The 25,685-nt window shown below is 31.5% G+C and overlaps 1 protein-coding gene across 1 annotated transcript in view; it reads left to right on the top strand.

Moving 5' to 3' along the window:
- Window positions 1-25,685, top strand: part of LOC148619308 (uncharacterized) — a 109,836-nt gene that overhangs the window by 81,890 nt on the left and 2,261 nt on the right. The window contains exons 52-73 of the mRNA XM_088579058.1: window positions 619-706; window positions 2,386-2,482; window positions 3,497-3,658; window positions 4,398-4,559; window positions 5,897-6,058; window positions 6,269-6,430; window positions 6,712-6,876; window positions 7,352-7,513; window positions 9,667-9,834; window positions 11,276-11,437; window positions 11,648-11,815; window positions 13,753-13,908; window positions 15,472-15,633; window positions 17,246-17,404; window positions 17,543-17,734; window positions 19,394-19,558; window positions 20,228-20,389; window positions 21,568-21,729; window positions 23,251-23,373; window positions 23,763-23,867; window positions 24,552-24,660; window positions 25,182-25,411. Coding sequence (XP_088435184.1) covers window positions 619-706; window positions 2,386-2,482; window positions 3,497-3,658; window positions 4,398-4,559; window positions 5,897-6,058; window positions 6,269-6,430; window positions 6,712-6,876; window positions 7,352-7,513; window positions 9,667-9,834; window positions 11,276-11,437; window positions 11,648-11,815; window positions 13,753-13,908; window positions 15,472-15,633; window positions 17,246-17,404; window positions 17,543-17,734; window positions 19,394-19,558; window positions 20,228-20,389; window positions 21,568-21,729; window positions 23,251-23,373; window positions 23,763-23,867; window positions 24,552-24,660; window positions 25,182-25,411 — 3,383 coding nt within the window. The remainder of the gene's footprint in view (window positions 1-618; window positions 707-2,385; window positions 2,483-3,496; window positions 3,659-4,397; window positions 4,560-5,896; window positions 6,059-6,268; window positions 6,431-6,711; window positions 6,877-7,351; window positions 7,514-9,666; window positions 9,835-11,275; window positions 11,438-11,647; window positions 11,816-13,752; window positions 13,909-15,471; window positions 15,634-17,245; window positions 17,405-17,542; window positions 17,735-19,393; window positions 19,559-20,227; window positions 20,390-21,567; window positions 21,730-23,250; window positions 23,374-23,762; window positions 23,868-24,551; window positions 24,661-25,181; window positions 25,412-25,685) is intronic.

The raw sequence follows: 25,685 nt of genomic DNA, 5'->3' as shown, positions 1-25,685 counted from the left end.
GTATATTGTCCTTTTTTAAATAAAATGAATGCAGGGGTATCTATAATAACTTAAACAAGACAACTTTATTTAAACAACCTTGATAACAACTGGTATCACATGGACAAATTACACATAGATACACAAAGTATAGATATACACATATACATCAGTACATATACATTTTCATAACACAACTATATACAGGTATTAATGATTTCTAATAATTTGATTTGATTTGTAATAAGCCTTCTGATTGGTTCATTCTCCTTTGGTGACACAGATATTTTGTATAAACTTCTTTGGTACTGTGCAGTCTTTTAGACTGGCTTGCATATGCCCATTGGTCTGTCTGTCTGTTTGTCAGTCATTACATCCATCTATCCAGGGGGACAACCAAATAGAACTTTATTATATATTGATATTTATAATATTTTGATATGGAATATTCTTTTGTGTATCTGTTCACGTTAGTTTCTATAACACATACTGCATAGTCATATTTTAATCTGAACAAACCTTAGAACTCATCATTTTGCAAATAAGATTCATTAAATTTCTGTTATCTGCTTTCCCAACTGTATAAATTTTTAGCATAGGTGTATTTCAGTAGCTAACAGCCATATTTTGTATTTGCAGTGGACAACTGACATCATCTGGTGAAACATTGTCAGCTGAGGAAGTCATTAGACGATCAGTGTTGGAAACTAATTTGTTTGACTTTTCTGTAAGTTACTAATAAAAAACTAAAAAATTATCTAACATCAGACATAACGTGGCGTGACATTTTATGAGCAACACGGTGGGTGTTTCTAAAAAAAGCAGAGGATTCTTACCCTACTTGGTCCATGTTCCTTGTTTTTAGTGGAGTCTGGGTTGCTCACTTACTTTTGTTTCTTTGTACATGTTATATATTTTTTTTCATGTTCTTTGTTTTGTGTGTCTATTTTCCCTGCCTAGTCTTTATCCTTGAATATATTCTTTTGATTACCACTGGAAACCTGGTTCCCTTCATTGCTCTTTCAAAAAATTAAATGTAGTGAAGTTGATTTAACTATAAAATATGTTGTACACCCTTACACATAAATGAAAAGTCTAGCGAAGTTGATTTAATTATAAAATATGTTGTACACCCTTACGCATAAATGAAAAGTCTATCGAAGTTGATTTAATTATAAAATATGTTGTACACCCTTACACGTAAATGAAAAGTCTCTCTAAGTTGATTTAATTATAAAATATGTTGTACACCCTTACACGTAAATGAAAAGTCTCTCTAAGTTGATTTAATTATAAAATATGTTGTACACCCTTACACGTAAATGAAAAGTCTCTCTAAGTTGATTTAATTATAAAATATGTTGTACACCCTTACATGTAAATGAAAAGTCTATCGAAGTTGATTTAATTATAAAATATGTTGTACACCATTACATGTAAATGATAAGTCTCTCTAAGTTGATTTAATTATAAAATATGTTGTACACCCTTACATGTAAATGATAAGTCTATCTATCCAAGGGTATGTGTGTGCATGCATTTACAAATCAAGTCAGACTGTTATTAACAAATTATCCAGTGCCTTGTAAATTGTGATCACATCGTCCGTCTGCGTGTCCATAATTCTGTTCACTAAATTTTTGTACAAATTATCTCGGCTCCCAATAGATGGATTAATTTCAAATTTGGTGTGTGCCCTCGTATAGGTGGGGCATATGTTATTGCTCTTCCTGTTTAATGGGACTTTGCAATTTTTTACTAAATGGAATAATGAAAATTTTTGTCACAAAAATCTCTGCTCTCAATGGATGGATTGTTCTAAATTTGGTGTGTAGCTTCATATAGATTTGGTATATGTTGTAAGCATGTTGGTTGCTTTCCCATATCAACCTCCTGTATGAGTGGGGGTATGCATAGCAAGGCAATGCTTGCAACTTCATGTTTGTTTCATCTTTCAAGTTAGGCTTTTGATATTTTGGCATGTGTGACAAATCCTGTCTGGGCTTAAACTTTTATAGTGTGCCACCAACTGTGCAAACTGGGTTAGTAACAGCTTGAGTATGTCTGTCTGTCCAAACTTTGCACAGTGTTTATATACATACTGAATCACTGTACAAAAAAGTTTTAACTGCAACTAGTTCATAAGATCTTATTCACATGGTTATATTTAGTTGAGATGTATTTTATTTTTACAAAGGGATCCCCTGTTTTTGTTTATAATTTCATGCATTTTTCGACTTCAACAGCCTCTTCAGTATAAAACAAGACTGCAGTATGAACATAATACATTAAGAAATGGGATAAAAAACTAAAAAATGGAAAACTATGATAGCTGAAGATTTTTCAGGATTTTTTTACCTCCTTCTCAGATAATATTTTTTTATAATTTAAAAAACAATATTTCAGGGTAATATTCCTAAAGCCACTTTAGATCCCAATGGATTTACCATCACATCATCCAATACATGCGAAGATGGAGAAACTGATATCAATGGCAAATGTGGTAAGACGTAAACCCTCCATTCTCTTGGGCATTCTCTTGTTTTGTGTACTAGATTGAATTAAATATATGATTGATGCAGTCATCCCATTTCGGTAGAATTGAAGGATTGACAATATTAATTTTTTGAGATTCTGCATTGGAAAATTAATGTTAGATCACCCAGCTACATTAAAGACAATACATCCCATAAAAAAGATCTAAGAAATTGATGCTTTCTAATTTTTTATGCACATATACAGCTATTTTTTTAGGATGTTAATTTTCACAGATGCATTCACTATTTGTTAGAAGATTTGTCATTGTTAATCTTGATATAATGTCTGTAAACAACTACTGACATATTGGCATGACCTTCAAACCTTAAACAGTCTGGTACTAATTGTACATGTATGTTCTGAAAAAAATTATGAGGGACTGCCTTATATGTCTTTTTCTATTAAATTCAACATTACTACACTATAACATTAGAATTAGTCATTCTTGATATCAGAAAAATCCGTTTTATTACTTATAGAATATAGTTGCTTATTTAGAAGGCATTATCATAACTAATTGCTTGCTCAATGGGATGGAGATATATTGCTCGAAACATTTATAATGCCTTGAGCTTCAGGCAAGGGCATTATAAATGATGAAGGCATTATCACTTCCAAAGAGCAATCTATTGATAGTACCCTCTACATCAACAACTATTGTGTTTATTTCTTTGAAGAATTTGAAGACAGCATTATTGTGTAATAATGCCCCTACCCCTGGTCATTATCATGAAGTTATACCCTCTTCACATTTTAACACAAATTAATGAATACCACATGACTAATTTTTAACCAATAAGAATAGCTCAGTTTTCTCTGATATGCAATAATACAAGTTACAAGGTATTACTATATTCCACTGTGAAAATATACAGTTTTACATATGCATTCATAAATTATGATACATAAACCACACTTCAATATGTATTAGAACATCCTATACTCCGGAAGTTAAAATTTAATTTATGTTTTTTCATAGTAAAATGTGGTCCAGGAACCTACTGGGAGGCTGCTACAAAGCTCTGTATAGATTGTCCTGTTGGTACATATAGCGACAAAGATGGACAGACACAGTGTACAGCTTGTACTACAGGCACCACTACTGAAACTACAGGGGCTAACAGTGCTAGCATATGTTACAGTGAGTAGATACCCACAAGGTTCAAAAACCTTCATCCTAGAAAAAAAATGCCATATTCATATTTGAGTGTAAAATTATTTGTTTGACTTAGGATCAACTTGATATTTATTTTTGTAAATTTCAGGTTTTTTTTTTATTTATTGTTGTTTTATATATGTATTCTAGTACAAGCAAATGTATTCAGTAGGCTACTACATCTATATATAGATGCCTTTTTAGATAGGCTAGTAAAATTTACTTATACACTATGCAGGAATACCTGTCAACTAGTGACTAGAATGGATTTCAAAGGTAAGACTGCTTTCAATCAGTTGTTTAATTCTGTATGACTATTTTCAATGACATCCTTATAATCGAAATAAAATATAATTGATGATACTCGTGTAATTTGTAATCTTTCATTATTTTATTACTTTGCATGTTATTATTGATAGATTGTTTTACAACAGAAGCTGAGGAATGAATAAAGGAATCTGTGTAGTTACAGTCTTTCTTCCTTTTCTGCCTTATGTTACAGTCTTTCTTTTCAGCCTTGTGTTATAGTCTTTCTTCCTTTTCAGCATTAGTTACAGTCTTTATTCCTTTTCAGCCTCATGTTACAGTCTTTCTTCCATTTCAGTCTCGTGTTACAGTCTTTCTTCCTTTTCAGCCGCTTGTTACAGTCTGTCTTCCTTTTCAGCCTCATGTTACAGTCTGTCTTCCTTTTCAGCCTGGTGTTACAGTCTTTCTTCCTTTTCAGCCTCATGTTCTGCTGGTAAATTTTTCAATACAACAAGTTCCCAGTGTGAAGATTGTGCTGTGGGTTATTACCAACAAAAGACTGGACAGTTCTACTGTAACTGGTGTGGACTGGGACAAACTACCAGAGATCCTGCTTCTACCTCACCTAGTTCTTGTTATGGTTTGTTCTATTATCACAAATTATCATGTTCATGTTGTATTTTGATTAACTCAATTTTACATAACTGATATAGCCAGAAAATAGTTTTCACCATAAAATAAGAGAAAAATTCTCAGTTTGTCAAATTTGAGGTTTGTTTGTTAATTAAGATAGCAATAAAATAGTAGACAAAATAAAGTAACATACACTATCAGGAAAAAGTTCTCTTGATGGCTTAATCAAACCTGAATTTTTTCAGGAAAAATGGACTATTGTGAACATATATGAGGGTATCAATTTTTGTGGTGTCAAACAATGATGAGTGTTATATATTGTTACTATTTTTCACACTTTCTGTCCACTGTGAAAATAACATAAATAAGTACACAATGAAAATAAATATGCTACAATAAATGCTAAGTAGTGAGATTTACTTGCTGACAGGAACAACTCTCTTTTTAAGATAATAAAAAAATATAAACTGTTGCTATTTCCATGAAAACAGTATTTTTTTCAAAATTCTTTAATTTAAAAGGCACAACTTAAAATTGTTTTCATAGTTTCGCAGTTGCTGATAAGATTTCTAGACAGTAGAAATGTCAATGTGTTACTTAATTTGACCAAGGTGAGAAAAATGGGTTTCAAATTATATCAAGGTCTTACATTTTATCAGTAGATTTCATCAGATCTCTTTGAAGAGCCATTTTGGGCAAAGCTGTGTTTTTTTGCAGGTTTTTGGGTGAAGATGTGATTTATAGTGGTTCTTGGGTGGAGCTGTCTTGTATGCTGGTTTCTGGGCTGAGCTGTGATGTTTGTTATATTTCAGTGATTAAACATTGTCTTCCAATTACTGGTTCATTTCTTGAGCTGTTTCGTATGTTGTACATTCAGTTAACAATGTGTAGAAATTGATCAAGACCTACATAATACTGGTTCTTTTGTGGAGCTGTGTTGAATGCTGTTTCTTGGCTGACCCTGTGTTGTATGCTGGTTCTAGGTTGAAGCTGTGTTGAATGCTGTTTCTTGGGTGACCCTGTGTTGTATGCTGGTTCTAGGTTGAAGCTGTGTTGAATGCTGTTTCTTGGGTGACCCTGTGTTGTATGCTGGTTCTTTTGTGGAGCTGTGTTGAATGTTGTTTCTTGGGTGACCCTGTGTTGTATGCTGGTTCTAGGTTGAAGCTGTGTTGTATACTGGTTCTTGGGTGACCCTGCGTTGTATGCTGGTTCTAGGTTGAAGCTGTGTTGTGTACTGGTTCTTAGGGCTGTGTTGTATACTGGTTCTTTGGTGGAGTATTGTTGTATGCTATGTTTTCAATTATGGATTGGCATTAAGTTTCAGATTAATTTTGCTTTTAACAGATGAATGCTCAAGTGGAAAGGAATTATCACAGAATGGTAACTGTGTAGTCTGTCCGATTGGAACCTACAGAACTTCTGGAGTACATGCCCTGTGTATAAGCTGTCCCACAGGTTTTATTACCCTATCTACAGGGTCCACAGTAGCTGGAGATTGTAACATCAGTAAGTATTGTTTTGTATTGTGTACTGAACATAACAATGTATATGACAGAACTATTCAATTCCTGCCTTACAAACCATTCCCTAGTCATGTTCTAGGTTCAGTCACTGGCTTGGACTGCAATGAATTTTGCTTTATTATTACACAAATATTTCATGGTGTTTAATAAAAAGCATGTATTAACTGGTACACAACATGTTTCATTTTAACAGAGGCTTGTGAGGCAGGATACAAACGTGTTAGTTCAACTAAATGTGAGAAATGTCCTGTTGGAACTTACCAGCCACAAAAATGGCAGACAACATGTGAATCATGTGGTGGAGACCGTTATACAACCGACCAAGAAGCTTCGACTGATGTGTCACAATGTAAATGTAAGTTGTGTATTGTAAAACAGATTCATTTGGGAATCCATTCTCTACAAACATTCTTTAACTATTGTTAATACCTCCATCATTCTAAGAAATAGTTTTGAAAGCATTTCATTACTTCATTAGGAGATATGTGTTAGTATGTACCTTTACTCAGGCACAATAGGATGTACCTTTACTCAGGCACATTAGGATTTGATAGTGATTTCTCAACTGAGGCTGGATTTTATTGATTTATTTTTTTATATTTAGTTTCTCAACATGACTTACTATATTGATTTCAGTTTTCTGTGAGTCTGGTTACCAGAACAACTCTATGACATGTGAAGCTTGTCCAGTTGGTTATTACAAAGACAACAGTTTAAATAAGTACAGTCAGTGTATACAGTGTCCACTCAACAAGAAAACAACATCAACAGGATCAACTTCCGAGAATGACTGTTCTATATGTAAGTGACACTATGACTGTTCTATATGTAAGTGACACTAATAAGAATTATTGTTAGTTATGTAAGTGACACTTCTGAGAATGTCTGTTTCTATTTAAGTAAAATTTCTGAGAATACTGACACTTCAGAGATTGAATCTTCCAATTGTTAGTGACATTTTTTGAGAATGAATATTCTCTATGTAAGTGACATTCTTCCTCTAAACTGTATCAGCCTCTGAGAATGACTGTTCAATATGTATGTGATTTCTTTCTATTTTTTTTAATAATATCACGTGAAAAATTAAAATGATTTTTTGAAAAATTCTACCATATATAACAACCTTTCAGTAAAAAATAAAAACAAGGATGCTTACCAACAAGATGAATACTTATAATAAGAAATTAAGGATTTAGGTTGTTATGATTTGTTCCACCTTTATCAAAGTTCATCATTTTTCATGTTAGAATTCAAGTGAATATTTAATGGATTTCAGTTAGCTGTAATCCTGGCTTCAAGTCAAACTCAGCAGGAACCCAGTGTGAGAGGTGTCCAGTAGGAACATACCAACCAAATCCTGACCAAACAAAGTGTTTGGATTGCCCACAAGGAACCAGCACAGAGCAAGATGCAACAACAAATGCTAACCTTTGCTTAAGTATGTAATCACAGGGCAAAATACAGTGACAAATGCTAAAAAAACTGTTTAATGAACCATTAAAAAACATAATGTGAATTAAAGGCATTGATATATAGACTTGTTGAGTGTAAAATGTTTTTATCCTTTTTTTTATGTCAAATGATTCATATTATTTTTTAACATACTGTAAATTAAGATATTTTCTTGTGCATCTTGTGCTTTTTCAAGAATCTACTGAGCTGGAAAGAAATGCTTGGTTTTTATCTTCATGACTCACCACTTAACTAATACTGTGAAAGTACTTTAATTCGTGGATACCAATTTTGGTGGATTAGGAAAGAAATACAAGTTCGTGGATTCTTGAATTCATGCTTTTGAGGTTTTCTGTATACACATCAATGAGATTTTCCTTTTTGTTGGGAACCAAATTTCGTGGTTTGGCTTACCCAACGAAAACAACCAAAATTGGTACCCCATGAACAATAATACTTTCACAGTAGTAACCATAGGGACCATAATGTTGGAAAACACAACTTCCAATATTGCTTATTTTTACTGAATGGAGTCATCTTGTCATGTAATTGTGGAAAACAATAACAGTTTTTATTTTTGTAACCCTGTTGACATGGTTACAATCAAAGAAATTTCACTCTACTTCTCCAAAGGTTATTTCATGTCATATTCAATTGTTCTGCATTTATTAACACCTACATTTAACATAAAATAGTTATTTTTCATAGTCGTATTACTATTGTTAAAATTCTTCCTTAAAGAGTCTAAAATAACATTTTGAAGGGGTCATTTTGCTAATTTTGTGAGTTTTAATTCATAACTACAAAAAAAAATGCACCCAAACATAAGTTATGTTACAAAATATAAACTTATCTTGTGGTGTAATATCTATTTTGCCAGATTTATTTTGGGCCTGACTTGATTATGAATTGGATTAGTGTTCAGTAATTTTGTTGTTACCCTTATCTATAATATAAAATATTGACAATTGTTATTTTTTCATTTTGAGAATAACGACCTTGAATACAGTTACCATGGCAAAAAATCAAAAATATGAATTTTTGAATTTTTTCTATACCAAAACCAAACAATTTTGATCTTCAAATGATATTTCATTTCTATAAAGTGGTAAAAATGATTGTATACAGACAGTGTATACCTATAAAACAAAACAAATATATTTTGTGGTGAAAATAAAGGTCAATATCATGAGGAATTGCATTTTTATAAAAACTGAAATTATGATGACAGCCTTTTAAACAACCTGATAAGAAAAAAATTTTACTTTTGAAAATTTACAATTTATTAAGGTACAATTTTGTACAGTTTGGTATTGAAAATGATGTCAAACAGGATTTGAAAATGAAAAAGTGACCATATTTTTTAATACACTTTTAGTATCCTAGTATGAGAAAATATTGATGTTAATACATATAAAAATTTATTATCAAGGAGTTGTCAAACTGTCAAAAGCATAAATTTAAAATGTCTGTAATGGTTTTTATGGTAACTAGTCCATTGAAAACAGAAAAATTTTCCTTTTGGTAACTTAGGTAGATAAAAGTATTGGTTTCCATTGCAACAGGTTTCCAAAAATAAAAATTTCTGTTAAAATTTCATATAGACTTATTTCATATATTTCAAAGTTAGAGGTTTTCACATTGTTTTGATTCATACAGGGAATGACTGTTAAATGTTGATAAAAAGTAAATTATTCAGCATTTGTACAAGTTTGCAATATTTTTACACAGAAATGTACAAACTTAAAAAAATTGTTGTTAATCTACTGGTTCCAGCATTGTATACAAATCCTCCTAAAATGTTCAAAAATATAGATAAGAATAAAAGGTTAGTTCATTATCTCCACGATTAGTAATCAAATGATATCATTGTAAAGCAAACCATGGCATACCCCTATCAATCCACAACACCTATTGTCCAAGGAAGGTAAATCATAGACACACAAAGAAAAACCTGTCTGTGCGAGGCCAAAGAGTCAAAAGTTAAAAAAAAACACACATGTGAGTTTTTATTTACAAAATTGTTATCCTATTGCATGTTTGGTTTTATACATTGCAAAGATGTTTTAAAGTTTGAGTTGCTGCATAAGATTAAGAATTTTTTTCATTGAAGACATTTATAAGTTAATTTCCTTTTAGATATCTGTCCTGATGGTAAAGAAAGACAAAATGATGGCAGCTGTACTGATTGTCCAATAGGATTCTACAAGAATAATAATCCTAACCCATTCATGAATTGTACAGAATGTCCTCAAAACTATGTAACTGCAGGAGCTGCCTCCACACAAGCATCTGATTGTTCTGTCAGTAAGTAAAGTTAACATCTATTACTATTTACTGTCAGTGTATAAAGTAACTTATAACTTTGTATGGTAGGTGAGTAATCAAATTAATTACAATGTATTGTCAGTGAGCAATATAACATATTTTTTATACCCATCACACAAAGTGGCAAGGTATGATGTGAATCATGTGATAGTCTCCAAAAGTGTCTCTCTGTCCATCTGTCCACCTTCAATGGTTTTGAAAGGAACAGAGAATTATCTTTAAACTTTGTAGAGTTGTTTAGTACCATAAAATACAGGTTAAGTTCAATGTTCAGCAAAATCAAAAATGTAGTTTTCAAGTTGCATCATTTTTAACATTTCGCCTTCACCCTTTTTTTTGCCATTATGTAGTTAGGTATCACTTAATATTGCATTAATGTCCTATTTTTTCTAAATTTTTAACATTTTTAAAACTGTAATTCATTTTTCAAATGACCACAAAACTTGAGGATTATATGATGGTATAATGCAGTTGTCTTAGTTAGTATCCGCATTGGCAATATTATTGTCTAAACTCAGACAATATATTGAATAATTACATGTAGGATTATTTGAATAATAACTCTATCTAATTCTACCACAAAATGCAAGACTATCAAGCTTGAAATTGATTATGGACCATTTAATTATTAGACATGAAACAAGCATTTACCTGATGTCTTGACTGTAACTTATGTAAAAGTGTCTGGATCATTTTAAATTGTGCTACAAGGTGTCATATTAAAAAAAGTCTTGCATTGATTATTGGAGTTGTGACATGAATTATGAGGAGGAATTTTAGGCCAAAAAGGGGCAACTCAGATTCTTTTCAAAATCCCATTCAATGTTATAATCATTAATTAGCTTAAATGGAAAGTCTATACTTGCTTCAGATGTTCTGGGTCAAACCTCTTTGGTTACATCAACTGTGTTCTCTGAAGCATTTTGATCACATTTCAGAGATATGCTATTTGGGAATTTATTCTTGAATCTGTTAGACCCATGGTAACTGATCTTTCATTTTTAATTTTGCATTGATCTTGCTAATATGCTATGAATTAAACAAATGCTATTTTATACATATGATGGTATTACCATTTCATTGTCATTAATGGTATCAGTTAACTTTTGTTTATACACAGTAAGTTGAGTAAAACTAATCTGATCTTTTTGAAATTTTAACACATTGTTTCTAGAGCCATGGTAGAGGGCCTTATAGTAATTGGAAGATTTTGCCCAACTAATTTTGAAAATAAGGAGCTAAAATGGGAATGGGTGTTATCATTTGAATTGATAGATACATTTTGTATTGTGTTCACACTTGCTCCAACTGTCCAGGGTTCAACATGCTGCAGATGCATGATACTGTTCTCTGTACTCTAATGTCAAAAATAAGATTTTATGAATTGAAACTAATGTAGAAATAAAACCATGTTTTACAGGAAACTGTTTGGCTGGCACTTACAGAGATTCTGGTGACACCAAGTGTATTGATTGTGCCAGGGGATCTTACCAAAATCTGAACTACCAAAAATCCTGTAAACCCTGTACGGTTAACACTAACACTAGAACTACCGGGGCTACATCAGTCAATCAATGTGAAAGTATGTACACATCATTACATATATAAATATATATAACACTGTCAGTGCTAGATACAATCAGTAGGTTAAAGAAGTTAATTGAAAATATTAAAATATAAGGAAAAAAATCTTCTTTATTCCTTTTATATACTTTAAAAAAATTAAAACATCTGTTGACAGTATTTTATTCATTAATGTGACTGTATTTAAACTTTTTTCTGTTTGTGACAGGTTATTGTAATTCTGGTTCTCAAAAGTTAACAAGTGGCACCTGTGAAGTTTGCGAGCGAGGTTACTACAAAGATAATAATAATGATGTTTTTGATGAATGTACTTTGTGTCCCATTGACCGTATTACACCATCAACAGGAGCTGAGTCTGCTTCAGATTGTTCACTAGGTTAGTGTAAATAGGTTATTTTTTTTTTTCTATGAGTGAAAGGTTCTTAATTTTTATTATTGTGAAATCAAGATGACTACAGTAGATATTTTTATATGTTGATAATCCTGTTTTTTTTTTTCATTTGGTTAACCCTTTGACTGCCAGATTTTTCTTGAAGAGTGTGCCAAACATATTGTCAAAAATGTTTTTCAAGCTGTTGTTCTATGACATTTCGTCTTGAAACGATTGTTTGATGATACAATGCTGCCTCCGATAAGAGATATCAAGAGGGCGGAATGAATATCATGGGCTTGTTTCCCTTTAGATTGAAAGTCTTATAATATTGACTGGACAGCTTATCTTAACTTTTCCTTGATGGGAAGTCTTATAATATTGACAGGGCAGCTTATCTTAACTTTAAACATTAAAAATTAATTACAAAATGTGAATATAAATGAACAAAAAGCAAACAACACTGTCAACAGGTAAGGACCTTTTGAAAAAAATAAAATAAATGAAAAAAAAATTATGCTACCTCACTTAAACTATATTTGTAGTAGACTTTTAACTTATATTATACATGTGATTTTTTTTTTTTTCGGAAAAAGAAAAAAAAACATAAAAAGGGCAGTGAGTACTACCAGACAAAAATGATTGCATTGGCATGGCTATTCAACCAATACATGTTGAAATAATATTTTATTTAGTTTTCATTCAATTATCTTTCCATTCAGTGAAATGTTTAGGAGGTATTTAATCTATGAGCTTCAAAATATATGAACACTTTTATTGAAAGATCTCCCATTTGCAGGCATACATGGTCATAATTTTACTTCATCGTACATACATTCACATGTAATGCAGTGTAAGAGGACTAGTGCAAACAATACATTAGAAGACAGATATAATATATGCATGGCAAATCCTACCTATCCACCATTTTTTTTGTGTAGGAGGATGGTATAGCTAATAAATTCAGAAAGCATTTGACAGATTTTGAAATTCACATTATCTTACAATCGATTAAATTTCCAATCCATTTAATATTTGGAGAACGACAACACTGATTGTGCTTCTTTTTTTTTTATGTGAACACTTCACTTTTTTTGTTTTCGGCAAAAAGTGTTATTATTGGGAGTGGTGGTTAAGTTTGACAAAAAGGAATGTACAATGGTCAAAAACTTATCACTATTGCTATCACTTTATTTGTGTCATGTTTTTAGAATATAGAATTTATGTTGTTAATCTTATCGACTTATGTGAAGTAAATTATGATCTCTGTATGGAAGCCTATAATGGCCACTCTTTTTTTAATAATAAAAAAAAAACAAGATAGTAAGTGTAAATTCAGGATATAAAAAGAGTGGTTGATATTGGCCTCCATATCTGTGTATTCATAGGTATTATTTTTTACTTTATTGAATCACTTTAAACCCCCACTCAACAAGATTGAAATCACTTTATCACTTTATTAAAGGGTATGATTTTTTATAAGCATTTCATAAAGATATCTTACCTTAAAATGTTTTAATCATCATGATAACCAGTACATGTAACAGCATCAGAAAGAAATTTGTTGACTTTAGCCCGCCAGCCATCCAGCCAAGTAAATTAAAGTAAGCATATAATTGATTAATAAATTGCTTGGCGGACTACTGAAACTTTCTTTCCTCATTTTGCCTCTCAATGTCACAGTTCGTCATTACAAAGGCTTTGCTACTGTGATGCCGAAAAAAAAATATCTGAGTTTTTTACGGGGCCAATGCATCAGCCAGTGGCACTGAAAGGAGTATCGGTACTACTTTTGGCGGATGATCGGTTCTGTGGCTCAGAAATTGTTAATCTTACAAATGATATATCCATTGTTGTGATGTTTATTAGACATTCATCTGCATGAGGGTCAGTGTAAGTGTTACAGGATTGTTACAATGATTTCATTTGAACTGTTTCATTAGGTAATTGTACAGCTGGGTCGAAAATCGATGGAGCAAGTTGTAAATTATGTCCAGCTGGTTCATACCAGGAAAGCAAATGGCAGACCACATGTAAGCCCTGTCCACCACAAAAGACAACAACATCAGATGGAGCGACCTCGTTAACAGATTGTATATGTAAGTCTTTTCCTGATGCCTCTAGACTTTAAATCAAATGAACATTTGAGGGACTTCTTTTGGGCCTTGAAAGATGCTCAGTTATAAATTTGCTGTAGGGAAATTTGGTGTTGGCAAAATGTGTCAATAATCATTAAATGTGCTAAACATGTTCTAGAACAGCAAATCTTCATCCTTTCATCAATATTTTGTAATTAATAAACAGGAAGTGAATGGCAGTTATTTTAACCAAGTAAAATTGGTGGCAAAATTCTAATTCATAAAAAGCATTTATTTTTTTTTAATAAATTTTTGAACTGGTTTAATAAATTGAGAAAAAGGTGAAATGAAACAAAATTTGTAAATATGTGTTAATTGGATACTGTTTAACTAATCATCTACGTATCATCTACGTATCAAATCCATATCTGTTAATCATACATTATTAGGAGGGGGCACAAAATCTATGAAATATTTCGAATCTCTCACACATAAATGTAAGCTTTGTAGTAGATTTTTGGTTAGAATTACTATATTTGATTTAAGTATTAAGAATTGATTCAATTTGTACATGAAAATTCTCCCAAATGAAACATTGTTTGCATATTTTAACATCAGTATAAAAGATTAACATTCAGTTTAAACATTTAAGAAAAATGGTTCTAAATTTTATGAGAAATGCAAATTTATTATTACAGTTTTATTTGACATCGTTATCTTTGAGATTGAGTGTATAGTTCTATTTTCACTAGAATCAAAAACCTCCTGTAAGAACAGCACTTTGATTATGAGTCAGATGTCAATCAGTTCTTTTTGAAATTTTGTTTAAAAAATTTCTTACAGGATAGGTTTATCTTTAACTGTTTTTGTAGTTAAAGGGGTATAAAAAAGGGTCATACCCAAAAAATCATTATTTTATTTATTTTTGATCTGATCACAAAATTTTGTTGTAGTGGATTCCTTATGAAAATTCATGCCTGCTTTCTTTATTCAGATTTCATATATCTCTTCAGTTTTTTTTTAATTATGAGGGGTTAAAGGGGCCAGCCTTCTAAAAATAAACTTTTAAAAAATTTTTGGTCCAATTATAATATTTTGTTAAATAGATTTTTTGCTATATCATGTCCAAACCAGTTGTGTCCATAATGAACTGTAAGTATCTATGCTTAAGTGTGTCAAAAACTAATATTGTATCCATATTTGCCCCAGGTTGGTTTTATGGCTGGGGTTGTATCATGCTGTGCTCTGTGAAGCTCTGATTATTATTTTGGGTCTGATTTTGAATTTTTTTTTATAAGATTTCTCAGATTCATAAGAGTTCAGATACCTGTTATGATTTTCAAGTTATAAGGGGCAAAAAAATAATGTCCTTGATGAGTACCCTTAAAGCAGAACCTTTTTCAACTTAAAATGAATTTTAAATTTTGTGCAATTTTGTGTCCAAACCAGCTGTTATGTCCATAAAAAACTGCAAGTCATAATGTATATGTGTTGTACCCACACTTGCCCCAAGTGAACAGAGTTCTATGTGCTGCAGTCTTTTACTGTGCTTGGCAAAACTTTATTATGATTCTTTTTTTTCAGTGAGCTGTGATCCAGGCTATGAAGATGATGGGAGTGGTTCTTGTAAGCAGTGTGCTATTGGTTATTATAAAGTTGAGAAGAAAGCAGCTAGCTGTATTAAGTGCCCAACTGGGTTCATTACAGCAAGTATTGGTTCTACAAAAGCAACTGACTGTAATATTCGTAAGTTTAATGTACTGCCTTAGGACTTGGTAGGGTTTGTAATGTTTTACCTTTTACCAATGTTTTGCTTTAAACAATGTAATCATTTTGATCTATCTACATTTATTAAAAACTCACCAAATTCACTATTATTTCTCACTAAAGAGACAAGAAAATTCCTGTTTGTATCTGTGAAAGATTGTTTTATTACATCCTAGGGTTGAGACAGAATGTGTGCACTTCCCATAAAAATGGCACACTTGAATAAAGCCTTTTTCAACCATCTGATATGTTTGAAAAATATTTTAGAATAATAATTTTATTGAGATCAACTGGTGATTATTTCTTGCAGTTTGTTTATCTTTTAAAGTGACCTCTTTTTTACACCTGGTTGTGATGTATTATTGTATTCGATTTAATATCCTTTAACTTGGCAGAGCCTCGTCAGATAAATATTATATCTTAACCTTTGCTGTTTGACATTTCTCTATCTTGCATGAAAAACCTGACGTTAGTTTCTCAATATCTCATTCAGACCACATAACCAGTCCTAGTTTGTCATTGGTTTATTGCTAATGTCAAATAAAAATTACAAAGGTTTCGTATGAGATTGACACTTCGTAAGAGTTTTTGTTCTTCTAATATACCCCTGCTAAAAGCCAGAGATGTATAGTGATCATGATATCCTTCTTTATGTCATTCCACACCCTTTTGGTAACAATTTTGCCACTTAAATCTTTGCTTTATATGGGTGTGCCATACTTTTGATTTTGATGGCAAGACTGGACAGACATCAATTTCCTGACTCAGGGAATGGGAGTGGGATATCCGTAAGTTAGCTTTGCTCACAGTATTTCTGGTTTTATACATTTTTCCATATTTCCATTACAAGCATTACTTCTTACTTAAGCAGCGCTTCCCATACTCTTAAAATGTTTAAACAATCCACAACATTGTTACACTTTTACATCATCATATCATCTTTTTCATCCAGATTTCTATCAACCTGTAGCAACACATTCAATTCCAAGTCAAGACACTTAGCATTTAAATTTTGTTGAAATTGAAACATAAAAAAAGATATTGATGTACAGAAGAACAAGGGAATCATTTTTCATTAAATTCTGCACCACACAATAGGAAGAGTTGAGTTTAAACAACTGTATTGATTTCAGGGTATTAATGGGAATGAAATTCCTATAAAATTAATCAAAATAAAGTAAAGGTACAGATAATACTTTTTTGAATATGTGGAACATTTCACATTGAGGTCAGAATTTTGTCATTGATGTTCTTAGCCATGGAGGTGTTATGACGTTGTAATGCTTTCTTTTTGTATCAGTTGACATTTTTGGGTTTGCAACGGACATAGAAGGTTGTTCTGTTTTAACATTTTGTATTGTTATTGCTATTTATATTAATCATCATGGTGAGTCACAAAAATGAAACTGCAACAACAATCCCCCTTTTAGTTACTCAAAAAATAGCGAAATTAAATGAAACATAAAGTAGCCATCTTTTTAACCTGATGCGTACTGAAATTGTTGATTCATTTCATTAATATTTTACTAGTATAATTTGATACATCATGGGGTCAAACGTGTCTTCTCCATAGACTGTATTTGTTTTTCAGCTGATTGTCAGCCAGGATACAAGTTGGTAAACAACAAGTGTGAAGAATGTGGATATGATTTCTATCAGCCGCAAAAACAACAAACTAGCTGTATATCTTGTGGATCAGGGAAAACAACTTTTTCACTAAAGACAGCTACGGCTGTGACAGACTGTAAAGGTATGTATTTGCTTGTGGGACAGGGGCGACAACTTTCTAATTGAAAACAGCTCATTCTATGTCTTTCTGAATTTAAAATTTATGTTGAGCTTGAAACTCCAAAGACAAATGTTATATTATGACTCTTTGTGATTTTAGTGGATTGTGGAAATGGTCAAGAGATAAACCCATTATATGCCTCAAACACTAATGTTGCACCTTGCATTAACTGTGAACGTGGATACTATCGAGATGGATCGGACCGTACAATGACAACTTGTCAGATGTGCCCTGTGGATTACATAACAGCTCAGTCACAGACAGCAACAACATCTGCTGATTGTACAATTCGTAAGTCATGTAATCTGGGAACTAAATACAATTGCTAACAAAAGGTTTTGATTCTTAAAAGTAGTTTTTTATTGTTTTTTTATCAATGTTTGCAGTTCATATTCCACATGTAATGTAACAGTTTTCCTTTTCATTTTCTTTCACTATCTGAATTTTACCTTCCAAAGGATCACTGTACTGTTTAGTTGCAATGTAGATGCCTGTTATTTTTTGTATTCTATATTCTTTGTTGGTTTTCCAACAAGTTTATTTTTGACCTTTTTGGTTTTTTTTTTAATAAAAAATGTCTTTGTATTGACAATCAAAATGGAATTAGGCAACTCTAGTTTTTGTAGCATGTACATTAGGTCTCATTTATTATGTAGAAAAAGTAAAACTTTTTTTAAATGGAACATATCATTTAACCAAATTTGTTAACATTGTTATTGTGACTTTATCTGACTCTTAATTCAATTGTTTTTTGTGCTAGATAAAATTCTGCAAAAAAGTATTTTTGACCCGATAACAGTATTGAAAAAAAGTTTTTACAATTTTTATATTGAAAAATAATTGTGGTAGTATAATGGTATAACACTCATTGTCAGTGTTGTCTGTAGACATTTTTTTTTTTCATGCAATAACTTGAATATAAGTTGATTGATCTGTATAAGAAGGTTTCAAACCACAAAAGGAAGATAGCTATTGATTTTGGGTTTATGGTCCCTACTGTTTTATAATATAGGGTAAAAAAGGAGCCAAAAACAATCATTTCATAGAATTTAACTGTGAAACTCCAATAAAATGGTAAGGATGTCTATGGGGATGATATTGTCATACCACAATGCTGAGATTTCCATACCACAATGCTGAGATTTCCATACCACAGTGCTCAGATTTCCATACCACAGTGCTGAGATTTCCATACCACAATACTGAGATTTCCATACCACAATACTGAGATTTCCATACCACAATGCTCAGATTTGGATTGATTTTGATCATTAAGTCTTGAACATTATAGAAATTAAGGGCAACAGAAACAAGCATTTCCTTGGTGTCTAGACAAAAAACTTGACTATTAGTGAATGAATCTTTTTGAATTGTATAACAAGGTGCTAAACCAACACAGGAAGAATGGGATAAACTTGGGGGTTAAGATTTAAACTGTTAAGGAGTTATGGACCAGGTCCAAACATTTTCTTTAAGTCTGGACAATTACTTGAGTAAAAGTGAAATTAAGTTTTACTACTAGGTGCCATACCACTAAGGAAGACTGGGATTTATTTTATATTGGGATATATTTATTGGGTTATGGCTTCTACCAAGTAAGAAGAAGGGTCCAGAAAGGGATCGGAAACAAGTGTTTTTTGAGTTTTTTGTTTTTTATTCTGGATAATAACTTGAGTAAAAGTGAATGTATCACTTTGAAATTGTACCACAAAGGATGGTTGGGTTTGAGGTATTGACTGAAATGCATGAGGAACAAGGGACAACAAAGTGGTCACTTAAATTCTATTGAAACTTTTAATATTTGAATTTTGAATTGTGTGTCCATACTTGCCCCAACTATTCAGGGTTTGACCTCTGCAGTGGTATCAAGCTGCACACTGCAAAGCATTTTTGGGCTAATATTTTTCTTAGTAGACAAATAATAACAAAATAAATTTGACTTTTCTGTAGGAAACTGTACTACACCAGGGGAGTACAGGAATACAGCAACAAATCAGTGTGACCCATGTCCTCGGGGTTCCTATAGTAACCAGAAATGGCAGGACACTTGTCTGCCTTGTGGAACACAATTCACTACAGCAAACATTGGGTCAACTTTACAGAGTGAATGTATACGTAAGTAAAAAAAAATGACATTTTGAAATTTCTTAAGGCTAGTAAGTATTCAAACAAAGTGTTTTACGTGTATATCTGTTACAGTTCATTTATGAAAGGAATTTATGTTTACCTTAAGTATAAGATTAACTACTTCTATAACTTCATCCTAAAAATACCCTTAGCTAGTTGCCGTAAGTCTCAGTCACAAGAAACACCTACCTTAAAAGCTACACAGTTCAATTTTTCTTTCTCCAACTCAAGTTGTTTCAAGGAGTTTAATCTTATAGAATTTCACAAAAACTTATATAGGTGAAAGCCTTACTGACAAAATCTGTTACTATTTTTATTTAGATATCAGTTGGTTTACAAAAGTAGATTTTACGTGAAAAAAATGGTTACCACTTTCAAACTGACTAATTTTTATTTGAATGAATAATTTACTGACAAGGAAATGCTCACCACAACAAGGTCACTAGTTTTTATTATTTGTCTGTAGGTTTAAAGGTCAGGTCAGTGACTGAAAATAAGAAAGTTTTTGCCAGGTTATAAGGACTGCTTTGAATACTTTGTTGTTGTAGAAGGAAATCATATTAGTTGGCTTCATGGTTCAGGAAGTGTAATTTGTGCCAGAGTTGGTTATATCACATAAGTTGGTCAAAAATTGATTGCAATACTTAAATGTTACAGGTGATTGCCCATCTGGACAAGAAGCCAATGGGGGTCAGTGTGTTGTGTGTCCTAAGGGTAAATACAGAGACAAAGCCATCGATGGATTTCAGTGTAAGGACTGCCCTTCAGGATACACTACAGCCTCAACTGGAACAACATCTTCATCTTCATGCAGTCTATGTAAGTGTAAATTCATGAACAAATCAGTGTTTTGTTTTAGACACAAGTACCTCTACTAGATCGATTTATGTAAAGATAAAGATTGTTAAGTCAATATGAATGTCACCATGTACTTAAGTAGCACTCCAGATAAAAATCATGCAAAATGTAATTCATGGTTGGAAAGCCTACATATTTTTACTTTTGATATTTTGTTTATAATGTTTTTGTAAACAGAAATAAATGTGTGGCTTTTCTTATAACCCCTGTTGATGTGAGATATAAATTATGTAGAATGTACTATAGAATTCAATGCTAAAGGAGATAACTCTGTACTTGACATTAAAATACAATAGAAACTGTTGGATTTTCAATGTGAATTGTCTCCTTAGAGCAGACAGATTGGAATAAGTAATTATACATTTCATCATACAGAGTTATAATGCAACTTTATGACAAAAATAAAAATATGTTGTCTTTTAGGGTATATCACATATTACAGAATTTGCATGATTCTTACAAAGACTACTACTTAATTGCAAAAAAAAAAATGTTTTTTTCACATTATTTTATGAAGGAAATAAATATATGTACCATCTAATTAAGTCTATAATTTTATTATTTTATCTATCTCTATATTGAAATTTCAAATCCAAAGGTCCCTGTCACAAAAAAGATACTGGTATAAGCAACTTATGGGTAAAGTATCTTTTTGTAACTGCCACAGGAACACTTTCATTTCATTCAAGAATCGAGATATAGTTAGAAAATAACAAATTCAAGGCAATACATATTTTGCATAAAATTATCATCTTTAAGCACTTAAATAAGCTAGGATTAATCAAATATATATGCAACATGACGTTTGGTTAATCAAATACTATTTCAGCAACAAATATTTTTCTCAAAAGTAATTTTGATTTCTTTTGGCTATTTTGATTGTCTTATTGACTCCACTCCTTTTTAACAAGGCTGGAATTGATAAAAGAAAATATTCTCCTTTATATGGTGTTATTGACAGATAAATGTTACAATCAGTGTATGATTATTATTCATTTATTTCCACATGAATGCACATTGTATAAAGAATGATATAAAACTCACTAAAAAGGGTCATTTTTCTATCTCCCGTATCACATGGGATTTTCTTTGTTCACATATCCCACTGTAATGATTATTGTAAGCTTGTCTTTTTCTAGCTCCATGTGCTTTAGGAGAAAAACTAAACACCAATTCAGGCCAGTGTGAAAAATGTCCAGCTGATTATTACCAGGACCAAACTGGTCAATTTAGCTGTAGAGTTTGTCCTAATGGCAAATATACAGATAGTGATGGAAGTGTCAGTCTGACTGCTTGTAAAAGTATGTATTATATTATCAGTAATGGTGGATTTCTTGTTTAATGGAAACATTAGAAATCTTTACATCATTACTTACACTACTATATGAAGAATATGAATTAAAATTTTCATGAACCAAGAATATTTTTTGCATATTAATCACAATGTATATATCTATCAAAACTTGATCAATATTTTCATAAAAAATTAACGAAGATTTTTAGTTAAAACTGAATTAAAATTGTGGATACATGTACCAATTTCAAAATAAAGATACAGTTTCTTTTTTTAAATCTAATATATATTATATTTTGTATACAACTTAATTATTCATAGGAATATATATGGTACTATCGGCGAGAATCAGATATTGTTAGTATACTCTACAAAATGATAAAGTGAAGCTAGGAATATGTGAATATGTATATTGTAAAATCTACATTTTTAAGTAGCACTCCAGCTAAGAATCATGCAAAATGTGATTCATGGGTAAAGAGCCTACATATTTTTATTTTTTATATTTTGTTTGAATTGCCATAGTAAACAGAAATTAACATTCAGTTTTTCATATAACCCATGTTCTTAGGAGATAAAAATTATATAGAATGCACTGTAGATTTCAAAATTAAGGGAGATAACTCTGTAATTGATACCCAAATACAATAGAATCTATTGGATTTTCTGTGTTTATTATCTCCTAAGAGCAGGAAGATTTGAATGAATAATTACACATTTCATAGTATAGACCCATAAAACAACTTAATTACAAAAAATAAAAGTATTTAGCCTTTTTTGGGGTATATCACATTTTTCAGATTTTGCATGATTCTTACAAAGACATCTACTTAAGGCATAACAGATTTTGATTTATGATATTGTGAATACAACAAACTGTGCACAATAGTGTACTGAGTTTAATAAGATGTTACATTATGGGATGAAGTAAGTTAAATGGATGTTCATTAAATTTGAACAAAACTTTCCTCGCTACAAATAAACAGTTTGGTTAGAACTTTGGCTGATTATCACCAAATAACTATTAATTGGAGCTAGATATGAAGTTCTGTCAAGACATTCAAAACAGATGTTATTCTTTTTATCAACAATGTCACAGTCAATTTGATGTTGCTTTGTCATTGAAAACTGCAGATATTTTTCAGTATCAAGATAGTAGCCTGAGATAGAAATTATCGTGCAGTAAGCAAATAGAAAAACAAAATTGCTGATTACTACAGAATTACGAAAGTTGTGAGGTTTAGACAAAAAATATTACAGTGAGCCCTATAGGGTGAGATGTGATATTCTGTCAAAGTTGATATTATTCTGTTTAACAGCGACATAATGTTGTAATTTGATATTGCCAGTGTTTTAAAGTATCACAACATTATCCTGAAATAGAAAAATATCAGGCAGTAAGAACAATTGAAAAGTGATAAAGTTGCTGATAATCTTGATTGTTTTGATAGTAAGTAATAATACTGGTATGTCAGGGTTTTTTTTTTATTGGTGGAAGTGATTATATTTGAATATTTGATTATTTTAGGTCGATGTGATAATACTAATAAGAATAACTGTACTGCTAATAGTGATTGTGCTGATGATGCAACAAGTGGTTTTGTGTGTTCTTGTAAAACTAATTACATTTCCCAGAACAATCAATGTATACGTAAGTTTAATCAATATTCTAATTAGCTGCATGATATCCTACCTTTAGCTCGTAAGACTTCAAGAAAAAGAGAAACCTCTCATTTTGATGATAAAACAAGTTTATTTTACAATACAATGCCAATGTCAATATTGCTCTGTAATACTTGGATTATGGTGGGAGGACACTACATATATTTACCAGTAATTTTGTGCAGATAAATGATGTCTCTCCAAAATGTGAGAACAACTTTGATGTTACATTTTTATAGTAATATACATTCATACTATTGTTGTGGCATTCTCTCTACTATTTCTAATGAACTTTAATACTGTAGGCATAAAACCTAGGGTTTTTTTAGGGTAATAAAATCTAAATATGTTAAAATAAATCTGTATTTTAACTTACAGATCAATGTGATGCTGGTTACTGTGTGAGAGGTTTATGTAACAGGAATCCAATTTCTTGTTCTTGTCCAGATGAATACACAGGAGACAGGTGTCAGACAAGAAAATGTAAGTACTGTCTTAATATAATTTTAAATCCTTGGTTAAATAATAATAGGATACTTAATTTGAAAGAGTGGATAACCGAAATAGGATTGCAAGTGCCAAAGAAATCCTAGATCTAACGAGTATGTGAAACTTGTGAAGGTTAAAACTTAATGTGTTCTTGGCATGAGTGATAATATTTTGGTTATTCACTATAATCAATTGATTGTCCTATTTATTATAAAGATTTTTTCCATTAATTGTGGCTATTTTCAACATAAAAATTAAATTTTTTTAAAAGGTGGGTAGATGTGCATGTTGTGATGTTTTTGGACGTTTTGGCTGGACAAAGTCTGATAGTGAAATTACTGAATTTATTTCAGTGTGTGAATTATCAGAAATTTTTACACAGGGGACATTTGGTAAATCACAGCTATCTATATAATAAAAATACCTTATCTTTCTTAACCAATTGAGACTGAAAAGGTTAAATGTCTATGGTTAAAGCATGCTCTATTAGTGATAATAACTTTACTGGTCTTTTTGCATTATTAATTTTAGAAAAAAAATCTTGAAAATTTTGTGAAGCATTTAACTTGAGTCATCAAAAAACTCCTTTTGATGGATATTGAATAAATTCATTCATAACTCGTACCAACTAATGAATAGCCTGTCTGCAACTACTTTGAATTTAATTGATATTTCTAGCCTCAACAGGATTGAGTAGCACAGAGAAGATCATAGCTGGATCTGTTGCTGGTGGAGTTGGACTTCTCATCATAATAGTGCTTGTTGTCTGTTGTTGTACATGGCTTCTGTAAGTACTACTGTAGCTGTAAGCTTGAGGGGAAAATGCTCATGATACATCTAACACAGTACTCAAATTAAAATGATAATTATATATACCATACAAGAAAAGGCACATGTAGTAGAACTCTAATAACACCCCTTCTAACTGCTGTGAAAGAGGCAACAGTTAGTAGGTTTGCTTTTAGATGGATACCGGTACATGCAGTCACTATTTTTTTCCCCATTTATTCTTAAATATGTAGCAAGTTTAATGTAACAGGTTGATGCATGCATTGTTTTGTCCAAAAAATATCTTAGATTATATAGTACTTACTTATTCATTTACTTCTGGCATGTTGGGTTATTTCTGTCAGCTTTCAACTGTCCCCCATTCATAGTCCACACTTTACAGCTCCCTCTTTGACTATCCTCAATCTTCTTATTATATATTTCTTCTTATACCCATCCAATAATCTCATTGGACACAGTTTGGATGTTATGTAAAAATAACAAATAATTACATGTATACTGTTTGTTTTGGTTTTACAGGAGGACCAAACCGGCACCAAAGACCTCAAAGTACAGAGAACCATCCTATTTAGACGATAAAACAAGTCTATTTAACAATACAATGCCAAGATCAATGGCTCCTCAATACATGGATTATGGTGGGAACACACCACGTATGTTAACATACAGAGACCCGTCTCCTGCTTCGTATGGACAGAGGAGTATGCGACAGTATCCAGAAATAACATATGATAACGCAGCATTTAATGGTGTGTATAAAGTACCATTCCATACATAATTAAAAATTGTGTGGCGCATTTCAGTAAATTGGGATATTTTGGTTGTAGTTTTATTTTGATTAATTTGGCGCCTCTTTTAAAAGTGTCAAAATTAAAAAGACCAAAATATAACATATGTGAGTAGTTTTACTGCTAATATATATTGGTGGATTACCACAGCTGAGTGATCGACAAACAATTTAGAAAAAAATGCGTTCTTTGCTTCCTAAGGTGACTCCCATTAACATTATTTAAAAAGTAGTAT

The sequence above is a fragment of the Perna viridis genome, chromosome 4 (assembly GCF_037379345.1).
Source record: "Perna viridis isolate PV_CMFRI_1.1 ecotype Kerala chromosome 4, ASM3737934v1, whole genome shotgun sequence".
In the NCBI taxonomy this organism is placed as follows: Eukaryota; Metazoa; Mollusca; class Bivalvia; order Mytilida; family Mytilidae; genus Perna; species Perna viridis.
Note: the sequence above shows the minus strand (reverse complement) of the source record. Positions and strands in the feature narration are given on the sequence as shown.